The 22,664-nt window shown below is 46.1% G+C and overlaps 2 protein-coding genes across 2 annotated transcripts; both read left to right on the top strand.

Moving 5' to 3' along the window:
- The first annotated feature begins 307 nt into the window (after nt 1-307).
- On the top strand, nt 308-2,469 carry LOC101781419 (protein C2-DOMAIN ABA-RELATED 7). The gene is made up of 3 exons (XM_004957689.4): nt 308-550; nt 1,500-1,595; nt 1,875-2,469. Exons 1-3 carry the CDS (start codon nt 416-418, stop codon nt 2,160-2,162), a joined length of 519 nt encoding a protein of 172 aa, XP_004957746.1. The 5' UTR covers nt 308-415; the 3' UTR covers nt 2,163-2,469.
- Nucleotides 2,470-12,052: 9,583 nt separating this feature from the next.
- On the top strand, nt 12,053-14,261 carry LOC101781016 (nucleoside diphosphate kinase 1). Its single transcript, XM_004957688.3, has 4 exons — nt 12,053-12,224; nt 12,388-12,436; nt 13,110-13,341; nt 13,892-14,261. The coding sequence occupies exons 1-4, from the start codon at nt 12,174-12,176 to the stop codon at nt 14,007-14,009; spliced, it is 450 nt and encodes a 149-aa protein (XP_004957745.1). The 5' UTR covers nt 12,053-12,173; the 3' UTR covers nt 14,010-14,261.
- The last annotated feature ends 8,403 nt before the right edge of the window (nt 14,262-22,664 follow it).

Below are 22,664 nucleotides of genomic sequence, written 5' to 3'. Positions count from 1 at the left end.
TGTCAAAGAAACCATAAACCTTGCCATATCCATTCAATGATAGTACTAAATACTACATCGATTTCGTTTTCATATGGTAAATTTAATAGTGTTCAATTACACTATGAACTTATCCTTGGAACACGTCTAAGTATTTCACACCAGGGATATAGCAGTAGCACTAAATTTCAGCTTTCTCTGTCAACAGAAAACACACACAATTATGGGCCGCAACATCGTCCACGAGGCAGGGCCGGCTGGGCCCGGCCCCCTCTGGCAGGCCGCGGCCGCCTATAAAACCCGGCTCCGGCCGCCTGCCGTTGGCCGCATCCAACCAAACACCTCCTCCCCCTCCCCAGCGTCGGAGTCTCCGCCCCGCATCGACTTGACTTGTCCCCATTCCTCAGCTCCCCCACTCACCACCGAACCGAGCGGGATGGCGGCGTCGGCGTCCAAGGAGGAGGTGATCGGGAAGCTCAACGTCCGCGTGGTGCGGGGCAACAACCTGGCCATCTGCGACCCGCTCACCCACACCAGCGACCCCTACGTCGTCCTCCAGTACGGCGGCCAGGTCACCCTCCCCCTCTTCCTCCTCCGCCGCCTCGTCCCGTTTCTTCTCCGCAGCATTTCCTCTCGGGGGGGGGGGGGGGGGGGGGACACAACAATTATTGATCTTCCCGATGCCTTGTTGTGTCCCGTCGGTTTGTCTGTATCGGCTGCGAATCTGCTCGCTTTACGACTATCCACGATTCTGTTTATGTGGATTGGCCGGCGAGCGATCCATTGGGTATCTTCTGGGCAGATGTTGAACGCGGCGCCATGATTTTCTACTTCTGTTCAACAACGAATGAGTCGAAATCCTGGCAATAAATTGCCAGGAGGTGAAATTGTGCCCGACTGACTGCGGTTCTAGCTTGCTCATGGATTCGCTTAACCAGCCCCCATCAGGCGTGCCCTTTGAAAGGGTTATGCTGCAGTTTGGGGAACATTGAACTGGGGGACAGAGCATGAAACCAAAACCTGCATCAAATTCACATTGAAGTAACAAATAATAACTGGGTGATAACATTTCTACTTAACCAGGCACTGATCCTGCACAGGTTTGCAAAGATAAGCCTGAACATGTACTGTAAGCAAGCAGTACCTCTGTAATCTGCATACCGTTCCAGGATCATAATGGCATATTACCTAGTGAATTGCTTACCGGCCTTCTATTTTTCCGGGGGTAGCACTTGATATTTTTTGCTAACATAACTTTCATCCATTCGTGTTATTCATGATCTTTTTTAGTTTCTGTATTATTGGCTTGTGTGGTCAAGCGCTTAGGTCCACCGTTGCTGAATGGCATGATTACCAACTGAATGCATAATATAGTGCACTAAAAACTTTTTTAGGATTCTGAAAGCGCTAGTTCTATTTTATCCAGTTGACTTCAGTTCCAACGTCATGGATGCCTAATCAATTTATTCCTTTCTGTTATTCTATATTCGCCTGATGGGAGTTTTCATTTAATGGTACAGAAGGTGAAGACTAGTGTTCAGAAGAAGAATCCCAATCCAGTCTGGAACGAAGTGCTGCAGCTCTCAGTAACACATCCTACAAAGCCAGTGCACCTTGTAAGTTATTTCAATTGGTCCAACACATTTGCTCTCCGAAATTAAACATATTGTGGAAATATGTGCAACAGACCATTTAGTTTTTGAAATTAACGATTATTAATGTAAAACTTTTCGAGAACAGAATTTCCCCTTTCTAAAAAATATGGATGATATGAACCGTTTCTGTCATACATCCACTGGTATCACTGCAGATAAGAACCAAGTTGACCACAAACATTTCTAACTATCCAATGACCAGGATTTTTTTTAATTTCTGAATTTGCTAATACCATGCAGGAAGTTTTTGATGAAGACAAATTCACAGCAGATGACAGCATGGGTGTTGCTGAGATCAACATAACTGACATATACGATGCTGCAAAGTTGAATCTGAGCCATGCCACTAATGGAACAAGAATCAAGACAATCTATCCGGTTGGCGTAAACTACCTTGGCGGTGAGAGTCATGTTCAATGGAAGGATGGCAAGGTCGTCCAGGACATGATTCTGAAGCTGAAGAAGGTCGACAATGGCCTGATTGTGGTGCAGCTGGAGTGGGTTCATGTTCCTGGTGTCAAGCTGTGAGCCATGTCTGAGTGAGGGTTGCGATGGCTGCTTTGATGGAGCTGCAGTTGTTGTTGGTTCCTGGTTCGAGTGTGTCATTGTAAACTATATCGTGGTCGTGGTGATTTGCGGTGTATGAGTGACTGTGTGTGCTGTTGGTTTGAGTGTGATGTTTTATTCGAGGTACTTCCTGGTTACATGATGTGGGTGTGAAGTTTGTGGTTCACCAATAAGGAACGCCCTGTCTATGTCAAGTGTAGTGATATGTAAATTAAGAACTTGGCACTGAAATATAAGTGATTTGGGCGTTAATTGTTTTTCCTTAAAATTCCAGTTTGTTCCTGCAAATTTCCCTGTTGGCTCCTATCAGAATTTTGTTGTAGGGAAGGAGAAGAGCGTCTCTTGATAATCGATGTTTGTGGTTTTATTAACCATACATGATGACTCAAATTCAGATCATTGGAAATTTAGGATGTAATCATGTAATTGGCTGAACTCATAGTCCAACTACTCATATGGCTGAAACTGAAAGGCTGATTCATCAGGTTATCAGCATCTTTTTACACTGATTTCCTCATTGTTCAAGAGGACTATCACGTCGTACAGGTCTCCAAGTTAAAGGATTCTCAAAATGAGACAAACACCACACGCCAAAAAAAAGGCCGAACACAAAACTCGAAGTCTCGAACGAGATATGCCGGTACCGGTACTGGAACATCCATCCTAGAGTAGGGAGAGCTGAACGCGCCTCTCTTTCAGTTTCAATGCTACGCTACAGCGGCGGGGGGGTTGGGCGGGGGCGGGGGTAGGTATCGTTCACAAGATTTGCTTCGTTACTAAAATTTGGCAAAATTCAATCGAGCTTGGCAGTTGGCAGAATGTCTTGCAATGTTTAACGAAACCGAAGGTTCCCAAAGGGAATAGGATTAAATCTTATCCAGGCATTTTCTCTCTTTTAGACTTGAAATTTTTTTTATTGCCTATTCCTGGTGCAATTTATCTCGCTTTCATTTCTCCAAGTTCGGCTAGGTCATTTGTTTAGATTTGCTTCACCTTACAGCTATTCATAAACAAGCTTTGGGTGTCAAATTTCACATAAGGGTGACTACGAAAATGCAAAAAAAAAATATTAGAATGTGTCAGGCCGCGCAATAGGGCGACATTCGCTAAGCTTTGATCAAGGCTCACGATAGATCACACTCACACCTGCGACTATTTCCAATGCTGACAAACGAGTTACGAGTGGACACGCAAAAAAGATTGAAATCATTCTCCTAGTTCACAGCAGATCAAGGGATCGTCAAAGAATATGTTGCTAACATCCCTTTCAGCTTCCGGCACCTCGATGGCGTTCTGGTACAGCTCGTGCGATGTCGGGCTCCTGTTCCTAATGTCGACGGTGATCGTCCAGTGCGGCTCCGCGGACTCCCAGCGTCCTTTCACTACGAAGTGAAGCACATCGGCTTGCCTCATGTCGACCATGGGAAACCCCGGCATCGAACGCGGCAGCGGCGACCGCCGATACTTCCGGTCCGACCAGAGCTCGCTGAACCGGAGGGTGTGCTCCTTCGTCCACTCCAGCTCCGGCGTCCTCAGCGTCCATGTCGTGACGGTGCCTTCACCAGAGGATCTCGGAGCTCCCCGTAAACGGCCGTCATCGGGGGAGCTCCGGGCTCGCCGGAACCGGCCGTCGTCGACGTCGACGAACCAGAGGCGGCCTCCGCTCACGCACGCCGTCCTGTACTTCGCCGGCAGCCCGCGACCGTCGAGGAAGTGGTCCCAGAACTCGGGCAACGGGAACCGGACGAAGCGGAGCGAGGGGTCGGCGGCGGCGACGTCGCAGAGGAGGATGCCGCGGTGGTAGTCCGCCCAGCACATGGACTCGCCGAAAGCGAACACGGCGTCGGTCTCGTAGCACAGCGGGTAGAGCCCAATGCTGGCTGGCATGTCGAGCCGCTTGAGCTCCCACTTCTTGGTGGCGGAGGAGTACCGGAAGAGCTCGGCCACCTCGCCGCCCGTGCCGTCGCCGGCGTCGCGCGGCTGGAGATCGACCACGAAGAAGTCCTTGCCGCCGCCGCCGCAGCGGGCGACACCCCGCCACTCCGCCAGCCGCCGAGGGAGGGGAGGCACTTGAGCCACGGCCACTCCGCGCCGGCCTTGAAGACGAAGAAGTTGTCCGGGTCCAGCCGGCACGAGAGCGCGCCTTCGGCTTTGACTAGCATGTGGATGAGGAGAAGATCGCCGTCGGCGGCGACGACCTCGGGTTCGCCGCCGTAGGCGCAGTCGTCGGTGTCGAGGTGGACGTAGGAGGCCGCCGGCGGGGCCGCGAGGCGGAGGGACACGCGCACCTCTCTTCCGTTGATCGTCCTGGTCCTGGACACTGCCGTGGCTGCGGACGAGGAGCAGGGCGCGAGGACGTCTCCCTCTCTTTTTTCTAGAATAACAGGAGAGCTGCATATCATTTCATTAAATAGGAGAATAATCAAAGTTTAAAATTGTTAAACTTTTACAACGCGGGTCGATCGGGCGCACGGACACGGGTAGAAAGGTGGATGCAGCTACATGGGTAACCGTTACAACCAAAATAAAAGGAAAGGAAGATCACTGCATCACAACATGAGACGACCAACCAAGCGCTAAGAGGCCCTTGGCACCAGCTGCAGACCACAGGGCAGCATCTGTCGCAATAGCATTCGAAAGCTCTGAAGGGTTCTCTTCTGATCCTCTGCTAAAGACTCGATCATTCCTCTCCTTCCAAATTCTCCAAGATACAAGCATGAAGTCTAAACCTTTTGTCTGCACCTTGTTGAGGCCGTTTCTTTTTGTTAACCACCAATCCAGGAGTGATACATTTTGTGTGGGTGTTGTGTTACGGATTCTCAAAATCTGACTAACAGTGTGCCATACTTGCTGGGAGTAGCTACGTCTAGCAAACAAATGCTCTGAAGTTTTTGACTGCTGGTCACATAAGGCGCACTCATCCCTGTCCTGCAAGCCATGGCGTTTACGCCGCGCTGATGTCCACAGGCGTTCTCTCAGCACTAAGCACATGAAAAACTTAGTTTTGAGCGGAACCCAAGCGCACCAAAGCGCTTTTGCCACCGGAAATTTTGTGGATCCGTAGAAGAATACTTTATAGGCTGATCGTGCTGAATAAATCCTTGAACTTTCCCACCTCCAGGACACTCGATCCTCAACTCCACCAGGCAGCTGGACCCCTGCGATCGCATGTCCAGCATAGCTGGATGTACTGTGAGAGCGCTTGTACTGTAGCGCGTCCGACAACATCTCTAATCCACTGCTTATCGTGTAGAGCATCCGCTACTGTCCTTGATCGTTTGATTCGCGGGTTGATCATCTGGCAAAGGTCCAGTGCAAGTATACATGGGGACGAGGGACCAAGCCAGTTGTCCATCCAAAAGAGTGCCAAATTACCATCACCAAGAGTAACCTGAATGGATGCTTGGAATATGCTGAGCAGGTTGCTGTCTCGATCAAAATCAGTTGGCAAATTCCTCCATGGTCTCTCTATATCTGTTCTTCTAAGCCACATCCATCTTAGCTCTCAGTGTAGATGATGCAATGCGCAAATCTGGCATGCCCAGACCACCGAAATCAAAGGGTCTGCAAGCAATAGGCCAGGCCACCATACATTTCCCTCCCAAGGCCTTGCTCTTCCCTGCCCACAAGAACCCCTTTCTTCTCTTGTCAATCTCTTGCAGGACCCAGTCCGGTACTTTCAAGGAGATTAGAGTATGCGTGCATATGGAGCTCATCACCGCTTTGACCGCTGTCAATCTTCCTGCCTTATTCATGAGATGTCCTTTCCAAGTTGGAATAGAAGCAGAGACCTTATCAATAAGTGGTTGGAAATGTGTTTTCCTCAGGCGTCTAGTGGTGAGTGGCAGTCCAAGATACTGAATTGGGAATTTGGTCACCTAGGCAGGGAAGATGTTTCTGATTCTATTGATTTGGCTTTCAGAACAAGCTATGGGAGCAATGACACTTTTGTGCAGATTGATTTGCAGGCCTGATGCATTCCCAAAGAAGCCGAGAACTTCCTTGATTGTGATGATATCCTGCACCATAGGTGATGAAAAGAGCACCACGTCATGCTCTTGCGAGGCTTCGCGCATGGCTGTTTCTACTGGAGGATGCATGGTACCAAAGGACTCCCCAATCTGATTGAGCTCGACACGAGCACCATGGAGGTTTCTGCCCTCGGTCTCCCTGCTGGTCACAGGATCTCGGATTTTGTCATCGTGGAGTCAGGTGAAGGCAGAATTGGGATGTTTGCTGCGCTCATCAGATTGAACCCTCTGTGCTGCTCTTCTCTGCAAACAGGCAAGATCTCATCGAGGGTGCCGGCGAATGGGTGCTAGAGAATCGAGTCACCCTGCCTGAACCAGGCAGGCATTACATGTTAGGTGTGGCTGATGGGAAGTTTCTCCTGCTAAGTGACTGATCGGATGCTAGTTCGTCGGAGAGGGGTGTTAGGTTTTGTTTGGTTGCTAGATTTCAAGACTTTGCGATATGGTCGCAGAGGATCTTGGCGGTAACTTCATCTGGAGCCCCCAGCCAGTGCCGTTTACGTATTATCCAGAGTCACTGTCATCTCCTACTATATGAAGTGGTAAGCTTGCGCTCTCCGCTAGCTCCTTTTGCTTTCACACTCTTTGCAATGGAAGAATAGGAAAGAAAGAGGGCTGTTTTCACTTGTGTTTCGCTGTACTATTTAATTTTTATCATAGCAGACTGTAAAAAATTCATTATAGTTTTTTTTAATAAAAGCAAACTGCCCTTCATAATTTACCGTTTTAGTTCTTCTACGACAATTTACTGGTGTTTTTACTGGCTCGCTGCTTTGCTTAGTGGTGTTTCCTGTCTTTTGCAACAGTGTTTCCAGTCATTGTAACTGATAAGACGGTAACATATCAGGGAGAATGTTTCGGTTATGCAATGTGGCCAGCTCGGTGTAATAGATAGCTAGTAGTGTGATCGGATGTAAGATGGGGTGCTGCCGCATATATCTGCTGAAAAATTAACTCTGCCATGTCATCTAGCTGGTGGGTAGCAGAACGAGTTTGCCGGGGCGCCCTCCACGTACACTCTAGCCGTCTAGCGAGAGCGAGGCCAATGAGACTTTGCTCCCTCATCGATTGCCATCTATGCGCTCTGCTCCCCGGTTGCTATTACATGGTAGCAGAAGAGTAGCATTTTAAAGATATACGTGTATTTCTACCTTTCGTAGGCCAGTAGGCCCCGGCGGCAGGTTTTTGCCGTTGCCGCCGCGAAGTAGCACGGCGGCGAGGTAGAGGAGCGAGGACAGGAGCAGCGCGGCGTAGAGGAGCGTGGCGGTGGCGTCCATGCCGCCGGGGTCAGCTCAATCACTCGGTGGCGTGGGTGAGGGATCCAAAGGTGATTGATTTGTGGGGCAGCAACTGCCAGATATAGCTAGCGGCCGGGCAGGGCAGAACTCAAAGGTATTCTTTGTCAGCTCTCCAGCATCTGAATTCTGAAGTGTGGGCTTGCCAACTACTCGTTCCAAATTGTATGTCGTTTTGATTTTTCTAGATTTATAGATATTATTATGCATCTAGATATAATATCTATGAACCTAGCTAGAAAACATAAAACGACCTACAATTTGAAACGGGGAGAGTAGTACCTAGCAACATCGCGACCAAACAATTGAATGCAAACATTCATCAGGGATAGCGCAGGTCCACACTCCTATCGAACACGAATGAGAATTCATTTATATTTATATATCTCATGACATACTTCAATCTATAATAATTTAGAGCATAGAAGATGCACAAAAGGAATCCTCCATGTTCTGCAGCCTGTCATCCTAACTACGACCTGCAAAATCAGAACTAGTTTTTCTCAGAATGGCTATACAGAAATTGTGTTATGCGGATGTGCTCCTACCGAATGGTTTTAAGAGATAGAACCCATTCTAAATCAATGAGAGGGTATGTTAGTGTTTATTAACTGTGGGTAGGGTCTCTAATTTAGTTTAGTAAATTTAAGCATCAGGCTCGATAAGGATCATGCTAAAATACTATATGATTTTGAGCTACAAATAAATAGGTCTTATATGATTTTGAGCTACAAATAAATAGGTCTTGTATTGTGAAAGAGGTACAAGAGCTATGATCCATTACTACCCCTACCTGCGGTTAGCTCGAGACACTAGCACACCTTGCTCGCCAGCAGCACAGTGTTGTAGAACTTATTCTTGAGATCACGACGTGTGTTTAGCTCCTCTATCGTGTTGACATAAAGATCGTAGTCCAAGGCTTCAACGCGCAAGCGATTTGGAAAGCACAGGCTGAAGGGAAGCACAAGTTCTTCGCCTGGCTCATGGTGCAAAGTAAGCTGTTAACAGCAGACAAATTATCGGTGAGGAATTGGCCATGCAACCCGGTTTGCCCTCTATGCAATCAAGAACAGGAGAGTGCAGTACAACTCCTGCTACGCTGCTCATTCTCACTATCAGTTTGGAACCGGATCGAAACGTGGTCAGGAGGACTTGTGAAGGTGCCAGAACAACAAGAGGATGTGGAGCAATGGTGGAACCAAGAGCTTGAGAACCTGTCAAAGAAGACGAGAAGAGCCAAAGCAGCATTTCTAATGTATACGGCGTGGAATTTGTGGAAAGAGAGAAATCGAAGAATATTTGAAGATTGCCGAGCTGATGAGGTTCAATTGGAGTTTGACATCAAATCAGAAATAATGTTGAGGAAATTGGCCTGTGGAGGGCCGGAGTTAGTTTAATTTTAATGTTAATTAGTCTGATAGAGGAGCTTTTAACTTTATGTAATATCAACCTTGTATGAACTCGTTCTATGCTCTTCTTCTTAAATGACAATGCAGTACTCCTGCAAGCTTTTCAGAAAAAAAAAACTCTCCAATCCAACTCAGACTTCACAGATTCTCTCACTATGAAGTGAATCACCCCATCTTATTGCAGATCTATCAGTGGGAATCCAGGAACCGATCGAGGCAACGGTGACTGCTGGTACTTCACCACCAACCAAAGATCACTAAGGACAAAGGTGTGTTCCTTCTCCCACTTCAACTCCAGCGTCTTCAGTGTCCACAGGGGCGGAGCCAGGCCTCTTTGTTGATGTCAGCTGACATCGATGATTTCCTACAAAATCAGTAGAAAATTGACACTCTTCTACACTGTTTGTCCATGAAGCTGACATCAACATGTAATAGGTCCATGAAGCTGACATCAACATGTAATAGAGTTGACACCGGTGGCTCCGAGAGCTGGCTCCGCCTCTGAGTGTCCACATCGAGACTGAGCACTCGGACCTTCCTCCACTTACGAACCTTCCATCATCAACGTTGATGAACCAAATCTTCCCTTTATTCACAGCAACCGTCCGGATCTTCTCCGGAAGTTCGCGCCCATCGCACATTATTCCAAGACGAGTTTCGATTCCAGGAAAGCGCACGAACCGTAGGTCAATGTCATCAGCTGAAACATCACAGTAAACGATTCCCTGATGGTAATCAGCCCAGCACATGTAGGCTCCATAGCAGAATACGGAATCTGTGTGCCAGCATATGGGATAGAAACCATTCTCCAGGTCTTCGGGGCAGTCGAGATGGAAGAGCTTCCACTCCTTGGAGAGTGAGGAGTAGCGGAAGAGCTGCGCTACCTCCTCCCTGTCCTCACCCACCAATGACTGCAGGTTGGCCGCGAAGAAGTCGTCGCCGCCGCTGTGAAAGACGCCGGTGGGTTGGCAGCGGGCCAGCGGCCGAACCAGTCGTCGCCCAGCGTAGGGAGGGCGTAGAGCTGCGGCGACTCGGGGCTGGCCTTGTACACGAGGAAGTTGCCGGGGAAGTCGGACGGAGACTCGCCTGGGACGGCGACGACCATGTGGATGAGGAGGAGGTCGCCGTCGGCGGAGACGACCTTGGGCGTGCCCCCGTACACGACATCGTCGGTGTGCAGCTGCACGTACGAGGCCATCGGCGGGGGCGCGAGGCGGAGGGAGACGCGCACGGCCCGATCGTTGCTCGTCTTCGAGAAGGCATCGGTCGAGGAGAAGGGGAACCGGTCCTGGATGACACGGCGGTCGAACGTCGCCCACTCCAGCTTCGCCTCCGGCGCGGTGCCCTCGGTCAAGGCAAGCGTGTGGTACGCCACCGCCATGGGAGGACACTGGAGAGCGGTGCGGCAGCTCGAGGAGGGCGCCCGGCTCGAGGAGGGCGGCGGCGTCCGGCGGGCGGGCCGACCGGACGGGGTAGGGCAGCGTGGCACAAGTATGATGGATTCTGGATTCTGGCTGGAGAAAGGAGGTGGGGAATTTTTGTGGGAAAGGAAGGCGGCCTCGAAATCGAAACGGGCACTTCACCCGGTGGGCTTGCCGCTTGGGAAAGGTGGGCCTTGGCCGGGCTGGTAACGGCCTCGAAATCGAATCCGTGCACGACTGGTGGCCTTAGCCGCTTGGGTCTCCGCTCCGCACGCGTTTGTGTTTCACTCGAAGAAAAGAAATCGAGCATTTTATCAAAAAAAAAAAATCGAGCAGGACTGCACGAGAGCAGCCGTCATCATAGCAGTAGCAGACTATAAAAATTCCATTTTAGTTTCATGTGCAACTGCCCTTCATAATTTACCATTTTAATTTTTTCTGGTCCTTGACATATTACTGGTGTCATAGGTAACTTCTGTTTATATAGTTTTTAGTGGCTCGTTTCTTTGCTTAGCGGTGTTCTTTTTTTTGAACTAAAGCTTAGTGATGTTCTAAAGCTTGTGAATCATCATCTGTTTCATGTCTTGTGCAGTGTGCAGCCGTGCTCTCTGTTTTTTTTAGGAAATCTGTTTGACAGTGTCTTCTTAGGGCGACCTAATACGGTGAAAAAGCAGTCCATAAGTATATTCCATTGAGCCCTTATTCCAGTCCATAAGTATATTCCATTCAGCCCTCTTATTCCATTGCAGTTCATACGAGAGAAATAGCAAAACCTACATGTAGCACTATGATCGACCCATAAGACAATAAAATAGCATATGTGTATAGTACAACATTAAACAAATAGGGTAGTTGGCAGCCAAGTAACCTTTGCGACTCACTTTTACTATTTATTATTGTGGCTTTTTTCTATAGGTATGGACTCCCTGCTGTAGGTCCCATCTATTTAGACTACTTTGCCAAATATATTGTGGTCATCCTTATTACTTACCTTTAGGATTTGACCGTGTCTTAGATCCCTTGGTCCCTAGATTCTGGTTGGCCCATGAATCCATTCCAATTGTTTTTTTTTTATTTCAGTATGCCTGCAATTTCATTAGTTCTAAATAGAACTCCAACACTTCCTGAGTAGTGATGTGCTCGTGTCCTGCCGGTCGATGCACACATTGCATTTAATAACTGTCCTGAGCTATCCGGAAGTGCTATTGGATGGTTCTTGTGAGCATGCTCTCATTGATCACACTGCACGGGGCCTCTGCTAACGCATGCGGCATGCACACACACCAGTGGCCAGTACAAATCTTTTAGACTTAACGATACGGATACAGTGACAATCTTGTAAAGCATTGATGAAATTCAGATATTCTCACAGCTATTGATGCATAACAGATCCAAAACTGCTTGTATTTGTAACTAAATTAAGGAGGAAGAAGTGCATTTGATTTGAGCCCAAGGTTTCCCTGGAAACCGCAGCTCCGGAGTCCGGACGGACGCATGCAAAAACTGCAAATCGTCTCCGGAGAAACTTTCCCAACGGAACGATGAAAGCCTCTCTCAGTCACACTCACAGCACAGCACACTGGTTTTTCTTTTTCTTTTTTCTTTTTGCCTGGCCAGGGAGAATATCTCGAGGATGATTCGTTTCCCACCGCGGAAAAGGAACCCCGAACCCGCATAAAACAAGCCCGTCCGTCTCTTTCGCCACCCCCACGACTCCTCCTCTCCTTCCCCATCCGCCTTGCGCTCCCCACAGCCTCACGCACTCATCACCTGCTGCGCTGCGCTTCGCCGACCCGCTACGCCCGTCGCTGCAAGGATGGAGCAGACCTTCATCATGATCAAGCCCGACGGCGTCCAGAGGGGCCTGGTAATCTGGTTCTTGTTTCCCGTTTCCGGAGAAGATTCTAGCGTCTTTAATTGATCCCGGCCGCGGCTTGGTGTTTGTTTGCGACAAGCTTTGATTTCGTTTTGGTGATTGGGTCTCGGCGCCATGTGTTGTATGGTTTTTTGATCGGGAGTTTCTTGTGTAGGTCGGAGACATCATCAGTCGGTTCGAGAAGAAAGGATTCTACCTCAAGGGTAAGGGAGAATTTTTTTTATATAATTATAAAACTGATTTCTGGACCTCGTACTCTAAGTATGAATTTGCCTGTTATTTAGGCTAAGATTTGATTCACGTAGACCTGGAATTCGCAGTCCAGTGGCTTCTTAAATTTGTTTGATTTATCTTCGCTGTGTTTTGCAAGGACACGTAATGGGGTATGATTAGCGTCTAGAAGAAAACAGATATTGCGGTGTGGTAGCTGGTAGCAGGAATATTGTGTGGACATTTGATTGATTGAAAAATCAAGATCTTCTGTTATGCGCCAATGATTGGTTCCTTTCTATCTGGACAGCCGATGGTCCTAGCATTCTGAAATTAAGTGCAGCTGCTGATGCGCTGTAAAGTCTTATCATGAATTATAGATTAACGGCACATAAGTACTAAGGTAAAAAAACATGAATGACTCCAACAGAAGATAATAATCTATATATCCTTGGCCAGTCATTACTGTGGGTACCATACAGAACAAACTTTTCAGTCAAGATTTTCTCAAGATAAAGCAAAACAAAACCTTATGAGAGACAATTTTGTTCAACTCTCCTTATGTTTACCTTGATGAATCATCCATGAATAAGCAACCTAAGTACAAACATAAGCAGCTCAGCAATTGTTGTGTTAATGAATTGTTTTTAACTTGATGTGATGCAGGGATGAAGTTCATGAATGTGGAGAAGTCCTTTGCACAGCAGCACTATGCTGACCTTTCTGATAAGCCCTTCTTCCCTGGGTTGGTGGAGTACATCATTTCTGGCCCAGTTGTCGCAATGGTGTGGGAGGGGAAGGACGTTGTGTTGACTGGACGCAGGATCATTGGGGCCACCAGGCCTTGGGAGGCTGCCCCTGGCACCATCCGTGGTGACTATGCCGTGGAAGTTGGCAGGTGAACAATCTTTTCTTTGTCATTAGTTGTACTTTATAGTACCTATTTTAGTTTTTGAGCATTGTCACGACAATTTTGTGATTCAATGCCACGGCCATGGTTGGGGAGCCGTGCTGAACGCACATGATATTCAATCTAAGTAAATGTGGTTTATGTATTTAATCATTGCCAGTCAAATAAATGTATCAAATAAACAGCGTGTGCGTGAGGATATGCCCCATTCTGAAATATGTATGCGTGGTTTTAGAAAAAGAAAAGATTATTCAAGCATGTAATATTTAGTTGCGTGATGAATTGATGATAATTGGTTTGTTTAAGGTATGCTAAAAGTATGAAGTAGATTATCATCTGTTTAAAGCATGAATTAAATAATATTGGTTTGTTTAAAGTATGAAGTAGATTATCATCTGTGCTTCTTTTGCAGGTAATTGTCATCTGTGCTTGGCTGTTGGTTATCATGCTAAACTTAGATGCTAACTCTGGGTTGTGCACATGATTCCTGAATCCCTGCATGTTTGGTCCTGCGCTAAATCTGTTGCGTCTTGTGTAGGAATGTCATCCATGGAAGTGACTCCGTGGAGAATGGAAAGAAGGAGATTGCTCTTTGGTTCCCTGAAGGCCTGGCAGAGTGGAGGAGCAACCTTCACCCATGGATCTATGAGGCTTAAGCTTCGAGATACTGGAAGCTTGGTTTCCTCTAAAATTGAGTTTTGCCTTAAGAGTTATCTGTTGGCTCTGGCTATGGAGTCATGGCTACTAGCGCCTTGTGGTATGTAACAGCTAAATGTGCCTGAACTTATGAGGCATTCGTGTTTTTGCCTTTGCGCCGGGTTTAATGTACTGTGCTTGCAAACCAACTGAGGTGATCTGAAATAAAATGTGTGACCCAGTAATTTGTTAGAAACTTGAGGTCATTGCTATTTTGTTTGCTCTAGCGGATCCCACATTTATGCGTTAAATTACTGGTATGCTATGCAATTACTATAAACTGAGTTGGCCCGTTTCTCCAGCATGTTACATCAACACAATTTCAGTTAAACCAGTTTTGAGCTTGTAGTTCCTGAGTATGAGGTGCTGTTTTTCCCCATTCAGGTGGGTTCTGGCTGTCAACAATTAACACTAGTAGAGATGTTGTGAATCATCAGCTACTTCTCGTGAATCGAACGAAGAAATTGTGTGAGGGAGAAAAAAACCGTGATATGCTGCCTACACTGGGCATGTCCTACATTTTGACTCTTTCAAACTTTGCATGGAGTTAAGGACTAGCCAGTAGCCTAGTTTGAAAAAGAATGGGGAGTACACAGAACTACTGAGAAATGCCGATGATTCAAGAACTAAAATCAGACCAAGAAATTAAATGCCGTCACAAGGCTGGCGGGCTCTCGTCGGCATGAGAACTTGTCAACATGGGCCTCGAAGGTGGGCTGGACATATGGGTTGGCTGTTGGTATTAGGCCACACAGGAGCTTTACCCGACCCCTATTCTAAAATTTTTTTAATTAAGGAAATCAACCGGCGTCGACAATTCGCGATGAATGTCTACAGCCAAGGGCATGTTCGCTTCAGCTTATTAAGTCGGCTTATCAGCCACCAAACAGTGTTTTTCTCTCACAATAAATCAGTCGTTTCGGCTTTTCATCCGGTTTATAAGCTGAAGCGAACAGGCCCAAGGTGAAGGTCACAAGGTAGCACTCAGGCCACTGCCGTTACAACGGCAAACAGAGAAAAAGAAACACAAACTAAAGAAGCTAGTTCTGAGCCTATTTTTGGCTTTCCATCCAAAGCTTTTGAAAAACTCCGTTACTGTAACTTTTAGCTTGTGACAACTCTCTTTTAGATTAGTCTTGTCTTCTTCTTTAGATAGCAGCGACTAACTTCTTGTCAAATAGGTCCCCCTAAAAATAACCACCATAATACCCAGCAAAGAGCAGTAGCCCCCACAAGGATTTGATATCTAAGCTTCAAAGAGAAATTTGCAAGCCAAGAACCAAACAAATTAGAGATACTGCTGGGTGGTTGAATACCAAAAGTGATATGTACAACATTCCAAATGGAGTGAGCTATATGACAATCAAAAAATAGATGTTGTATGGATTCATCAGCAAAAGCAACATTTAGTGCTGCCCTGCCACTTCCTCTTAACCAGGTTGTCCTTTGTCAATATGACTCCCTTCATCAAATACCATAAAAATACTTTAATCTTGAGAGGTATTTTTAGCTTCCATGAGGCACATTTAGAGGGTGTTCCCTCTGTACTCATGAAATCAGCATATAAGGGTTTCACTATGAATTTGTTGCTCTTGTTCAGCTTCTAAACAAACACGTTCCTTTGTCCATTTAGAGAGATACCTGCTACTCTTGCCACCAGATCAAGCCACTGAGCCAACTTATTCCCAGTCAAAGCCCTCCTAAAGGATACATTGAGAGGAATAGTGCCTAGCACTTTGGCCACCGATTCATTTTTCTTCCTAGCGATGATACAACGCTGGATCCATCTTTTAAAGTTATATCTCCTACCCATAAATCTTCCCAAAATCTAGTTTGGTTGCTACTTTGGATTTTGAATGAGCCTCTGGACCTGAACTGATCTTTAACTTCCATAAGGCATGTCCAGAACTACGAGTCCCCTGGTTTCTTATCTACTTGTGACAGTATTTTGTTGTTTAAATATTTTCTCCTGAGCATTTCTTGCTAGACACCATCTTCATTTAACAATTTATATAGCCACTTGCTCAATAAACATCTATTCTGGACATCTAAATTAATAATTCCCAAACCACCCATACCTTTTTGTTGACATAGAATACTCCACTTGACTAGTCTGTACTTGTTCCTGTGCTCATCACACTGGTAGAAAAAATGAGATCTATAATAATCTAGCTTTTTTAAAACTCCTTTAGGAATTCTAAAAAAGGACATCATGAACATAGGCAAACTTGAGAGAACTGAATTTATAGGCACCAACCTTCCCCCTACTGACAATATTTTCCCTTTCCAACTGCTCAATTTTTTTTTTCTGAAATCTCTTTTCAATCTCACTCCAATCTTTATTATAGAGTTTACCGTAGTTCATTGGTAAGTCAAGATATCTCTACAACCAAAAAGCTGTACATACTCTCCTACCAGATCCTTAGCTTTACCGAAACAAAGTAATTCGCTCTTGTGGAAATTGATTTTGAGGCTAGATAACTTTTCAAAAGCACATAGCACTAATTTTAAGTTTTCAGCCTGCTCAAGGTTATTTTCCATAAAAAAGATTGTATTGTCGGCATATTGGAGAATCGATAAACCCCTCCACCAAATGAGGCACTAGGCCTCTAAACTGATCATTCTCTCTAGCCCTTGAGATAAGGATCGCTAGCATATCAGCAACTATATTGAAAAGGATGGGTGATAAGGGGTTCCTTTGTCTCAACCCCTTCTTTGTCTGGAAGAAGTGTCCAAGATCATCGTTCACTTTGTCTCCCACACTGCCCCCCACTAATGATACTTTCAATCCAATTATACTATTGAGGAGAAAATCCCTTCATTCTTAGTGTTTGTTGTATGAAGTTCCAATTTACCTTGTCATAAGCCTTCTCAAAATCTAGTTTGAGAATGATCCCATTTTGTTTTTTCCTATGGAGTTCATGAATTGTTTCATGTAGAATGACCATCCCTTCCATGATGTACCTCCCTGGTAGGAAGGCTGTTTGCGTTTCTGATAACCTTATTTGCTACTATACGAAGCTTATTAGCCACAACCTTTGTAAAAATTTTGAAGCTGCCGTTTAGCATACAAATTGGTCTATATTATTGCACTGTCTTAGACTCCTTCAGTTTTGGGATGAGCGTTAGAATCCCAAAATTTAAACTGAACATAGGAGGTTGCCATCATGAAATTCCTTGAACATGGCCATCATGTCATCTTTTATAAGGCTCCAGAACACTTGATAAAACTCAGCTAGAAAGCCATCAGGCCCTGGAGTTTTGTTGTGTTTCATTTGGAAATTGGCATCTCTGATCTATTTTTCTGTGAAGCATTATGTTAAAATCTGATTTTCTAGGCTAGTCACTTGAGGGATATCCTCGGTTCTAGCCTCATCTAAAGAAAAGTTGTTTTTATCTCCTAGGCCGAACAACCCTTTGTAATAAGTTGTGATATATTTCTTAAGATTCTCTTCCCCTTCTATAACTCCTTCATCCTATTCAAGCCTAAAAATTCTTGTTTTCCTTCTTTTGCCATTCACCACCAATTGAAAGTATTTGGTGTTGCTATCTCCCTGCAAAATCTTCGTAGTTTTGGCTCTTTGAAACAATTTAATCTCTTCCTCTTTAAGAAGTTGTGCTAATCTATCTTTAACACATTGCTTTAAATCAATTTCCTATTGCGTTAGAAGTTGAGATTCAGCCTTTTTATCTAATTCCTCCCCCTTCCTAAGAAGTTCCTGTTTTTCTTTCTTAGATGCCCCATTCATATTCTTGGCCCAGCCCCTCAAGAACTATCTCAGTCTCCTAATTTTATTATGCCATCTTTGCATTGGTGTGGAACCCTTCTTGTCTTTGTTCCAAATATCCGACACCATCTCATAGAAACCATCTCTTAAAAACCACCCAAGTTCAAACTTGAATAAAGCTTGCTTCTTGGTTTGTGTGTGTTCCCCCGTGTCTAAAACCAATGGTGTATGGTCTGAAAGTTCCCTGCTTAGAGCAACAATTGTGGCCAGAGGAAATTTTTGTTCCCTTTCCGTGCTTACTAGTACTCTATCAAGTTTTTCATATGTTGGTGTTTGTAAGGAATTAGTCCATGTATATTTGCACCCTGATATTTCTATCTCCCTTAAATTTAAGCCATCAATAATGGCATTAAAAAGGAAAAGCCATTTGTCATCATACCTATCGTTATTCTTTTCACTCGGGTTTCTAATGATATTGAAATCACCTACCAACATAATAGGTAGATTCTCTTTGCTGCATGCATGGACTAATTCTATGATAAACATTTCCTTGAACTCAGGTTGGGCTGCCCATAAACAGCCAGCAACACCCATTAGAAGTTATCCTCCCTATTTCTCAAGCGGAATTTCACATAGAAGTCCCCTTCATCAATACTCCTAATATCAGTGACATCTAGATTAACTCCTAGTAAAATCCCTCCGGACCTTCCATGAGGTTCCGTCCAGTGCGAAATAAAATTTCTTCCCTTGCAGAAATTGTTTAGCATTGCTTGGGAGAAATCTTTCTTCCCTATTTCTAACAGAGCAATGAAATCTAAGCCATGTTCTTTTACACTATCAACTAGAAATCTAGTTTTAGCCAAGTCACTAAGACCTCTGCTATTCCAAAAAATTCCTCTCATTAGGAAACCATTGTCATCTTATTAGATAAGTTCACCTTACAAGTCCTTTTCTTATGCGACTTAGCATTAGACCTGTTTCTTTTTATGATAGTACTAAAATCACTCCTTAGGTGATAACTGTCATCATCAAACAATTCTTCCACTAGATCCCCGTAAAGGTGTTTAACAACCATCTTTTCCAGCACTTCTATGCTATCATCTTCTGTTTCACTATCATGCAACAAAAGACTACTCTCATCATCAGAACCAAGAGCAAGTGAAGTAGTATCATTTTTACTGGAAAAAAGCCGCTCTACTGAACTAACAACCTCACTGTTAGAGGAACCACAACAAATTCCTAGCTGCCTAATTTTAAACACAACATTGTTTCAAATTAAAGGAGGGCAAGGATTGTTTGAAACGTTACCTTTCATGTGCTCCAAATTCTTTTCAGCCGCCCTACGCTCGGCCTTTGCCAACGTGTGCTCTTTATTAGCTTTCAGCAGCCTCAGACTAGCTCTCATGGGAGAAACCACTACTTCTGGAATAGCTGCAGCTGCTGGCAGCCCACTTTCAACAGTCCCAGCCTTGACATAGTGAGATGGCAGAGCTTTCACCCCTATGATCTGCACCAGTATCTCCATCTTATGTTCAGAATTCCTACTTCCTTATCTTCCTATTAATTCAGCCCAACATGTCCTTCCTCACCAGCCCTGCTATCCTCAACATGAGGAGTGTTATTCCCCCATTCATTGTCTATTGATTCTTCCATCAACTGCTCTGAGGTGCAATCCTTTTCTGCTGAATCAATATTCAACACTGAAGTATCATCATCTAAATCATCTAATGTCTTATCCACTGCTATATCCAAGATTGCCTCTACCTTTTATTTTAAGAAAGCCATGAACTCTTGTTCACTCATCTCCTGCACTTTGTCTTTAAAGGCTCTCAGACCTGCCCTTTAAGACCAGCATGTTCCTTGTACTTTCCACCATTATCTTCTTCCTTCCTTTCATTTTGCCCCTCTTCACTCCTCATTCTTTTTGTTTCCCAATTCAACCAGGGATCTTGTGGCATATGCTCATCACCCTCTCCCTCCTCCGCTTCTTCACCATCTGCATCTGCATCTCCATTCCACTCAATTACTGCCTCTTCTCCATTTTCATCTACTCCTATTCGCTCCACTTCAAACTCCAACTCAAAATAATGATCTCATATCACCACGTCTAGGTGAGGAGGAATCAGAGCTGGATTAAATACTGCCACAATAATTCTCACAAAGTTACTCTTCCTTGTCATCTCCATGTCCACAGTTTGCGTGGATAGGACATAGAACCTATAGCCCAAAGATTAAGAAACTCTCTCAATTCCTTCCTCATTCCAAAAAATTCTCACCTAGACTTTTGGGAGCACATAGCCCCCCTCCTTCTCATGCCATACACCAAACTATAACCTCACGCCTGTATTGATATCATGCTCCTTCACATCAGCACCCCAAATGCTATTGCTCTATGCAAATCAGATTTGGAAGGAAATTTGGTGATGAAAGAGTTTTCATCATGATCAGTAAGCTCCCATCTCCACTTACCAGGAAAAATCCTTTGAAGTTGGCTCTGTACCTGATCCTTCGTTAACTGTCCTCCCACTGTAGTGATCAATGCCATCTTTGAATCCTTCTTTACTCTAGGCAAAGGAGGATGAGGTATATGGTAGAACCTCGGTCCATGAACCGCATAGCCCACCGCATGCGCTACTGGTCTAGGTTGCTTTAGCACCAGACAATAATGATTCACATGATCAGTACTGTCACATATCACGCAATACAAATCTACTAAACACTTCGTAGCCATGTGACCCTTCTTCGAACATCTCGAGCATCTAATTTCTGATCTAATCTTCTCTTCTTCACCATCAGCCTCAACCCCAACTTCCTCCATATGGATGCCTTCAACTCCTTTCTCCGTTGCACTCTTGTCATGCAAAATATCCTTCTCCGTGACAACTTTCTCACTTCCAGAACTCGTGTTCGAGTTCTTACCCAAGATGTCGCTCCCAATCTGACCTGCACCAATGTCTATCTCCTGTCGCCTGTTCCATCCAAATGACTAGCCTTGATAGACGCCACTTGAGGTCCGACCTCCGCGCCAGCCCTCAAAGCCAGGTCCAGGTTCGTCATGACCCCAGCGTTCGCTGCTGCCTCCACCATGATATGACCCGTGCACCCATCCTCTTCCATTGAACCTCCCTCCACCATGACCTCCATCATTGAACCTCCCTCCACCATGACCTCCATCATTGAACCTCCCTTCTTCTCCAGAACCATTGCGACCAAAATGGGCAAGGTCTCCACTGAAACCCCTTGTATCTCCTCCTGGCACTGCTCTCCCGTGGAACGCCGCGCGACCATCACGGCCCCCACGCGCTCCTCTCCTCTCAAACCCTCCTGCCCCATGTTGCATCATTGCCTTCACACTTCTCTCCGGCGGCACACTCGCAGCTATGTTAGTAGATGCAGATGAAACATATAGCCTTTGGGCGTTGGAAAAATGAAGTGTTGTGAGACCTTTTGATTTCCCTCCATTCCTAAATAGGTGCCCTAAGCTATCTGCACATTGAAATTCCGGGTGGGCTCCAATCTTGATACAGCCTATGTAGCCGGTCCACTTACTCGGCCCAGGAACATGAAACGTCCCTCTCTGAATCTGGTGACGCCGCTGTCTCCGCTTCCTCCACCGAACCAACTCCGTCCAGCTTGGCACTAGCAACAGCCCCATCCTCGATGAGTTCAGTCAGCCTCCGCCTCCCCTTGCCACTTCCTTTAGCCCGAAGATCCTTCACCCAGACGTCACCTAGTGACCATGTTTGTGAGGACCTCGGTTTGGGAAGAGGGCCACACTATGGCTTGAACTGAAGCAATCTCCGTTCAGCTACAATGTCCTTCGCCCTCCGCCCAAGCTTCCCATGAAACTTGGTAGCCCCTATTTCACAATCCACCGAGCTATAGCTTGGTGTCTTGGAAACACAGGTTAAAATATCATCCACCGATTCCTCGTCTAGCTTCGGCGAGCTCGAAAACTCATCGTCACAACTCAACTCCCCCACAAGCGGAAAAAAACGAGAACCATCGCACCTTACTCCGGCCAGCGGGTTTGCCGTGGACAAGATTATCGCTGAACGACATCTTCGATGACCTCCGTTCCCCTCCTTCTCCACGCTTCCCATGTCCTATCGCATCCACCATCTATCCTTCCTCTCCTACTCCCCTTCGCTCCCGTTGGAGTCTGTAAAAGAAGCATCCCATACCTGATATTCCTCCATGCCAATAGGGAGCTTGGCCCCAGCACCAGGGCATGGCGCCAAGGTTAGCCGCCACCGCCAGCCCCAGCGCCGCTGAGCTAGGTAGTTCCCCCCGAAGGCGACTCCCTCATCCCCTCCACCCTTATTTTAAATGATTACTACTTTATATACTGGAGGAATAATAACATAAACATAGCCTTGCGTTGCCTCTAATCCATATATTTCCCGATTCCTTGCCTCCACCCGGCCATTGTCGATTGCTTCTCTGAATCTGCTTCCTGCTCGTGATTCGCCCAGCCTGAGCCCAATATGGAGTGGTCTATCTTCGACTGACACCTCATGCATATCCAAGGAAAGGGAGGCACCCCGTGCTCTGCCACAGCCGGCAACGTTGAGACCAGCCCCGACTAGAAGGTGCGCGTCTCCCTCCACCTCGTGCCGCCACCGTTGAGCTCCTACATCGAGATCTACACGGACTCCTCCTCCACCTTCTATGGGCAGCCCATGATCATCACCGCACACGGCGATTTGGCCCTCATCTATGGTGCCATCGCCGTCAAAGGCGTGCGACCCAGCGACTACCCGGGAAACTTCTTCCTGTACAAGGCAAGCCCAGCGCGTCCGTGGCTGAGGCATCTGCCTTCTCCGGGTAATGTCTAGCATCGCCGTGTTGGGTTCACCGACGTCTTGCACGAGGGCGGCAACGAAT

Source organism: Setaria italica, chromosome II (assembly GCF_000263155.2).
Source record: "Setaria italica strain Yugu1 chromosome II, Setaria_italica_v2.0, whole genome shotgun sequence".
Classification (NCBI taxonomy): domain Eukaryota; kingdom Viridiplantae; phylum Streptophyta; class Magnoliopsida; order Poales; family Poaceae; genus Setaria; species Setaria italica.
The sequence above is the reverse complement of the archived record's forward strand: the minus strand, read 5'-3'. Positions and strand labels throughout refer to the sequence as shown.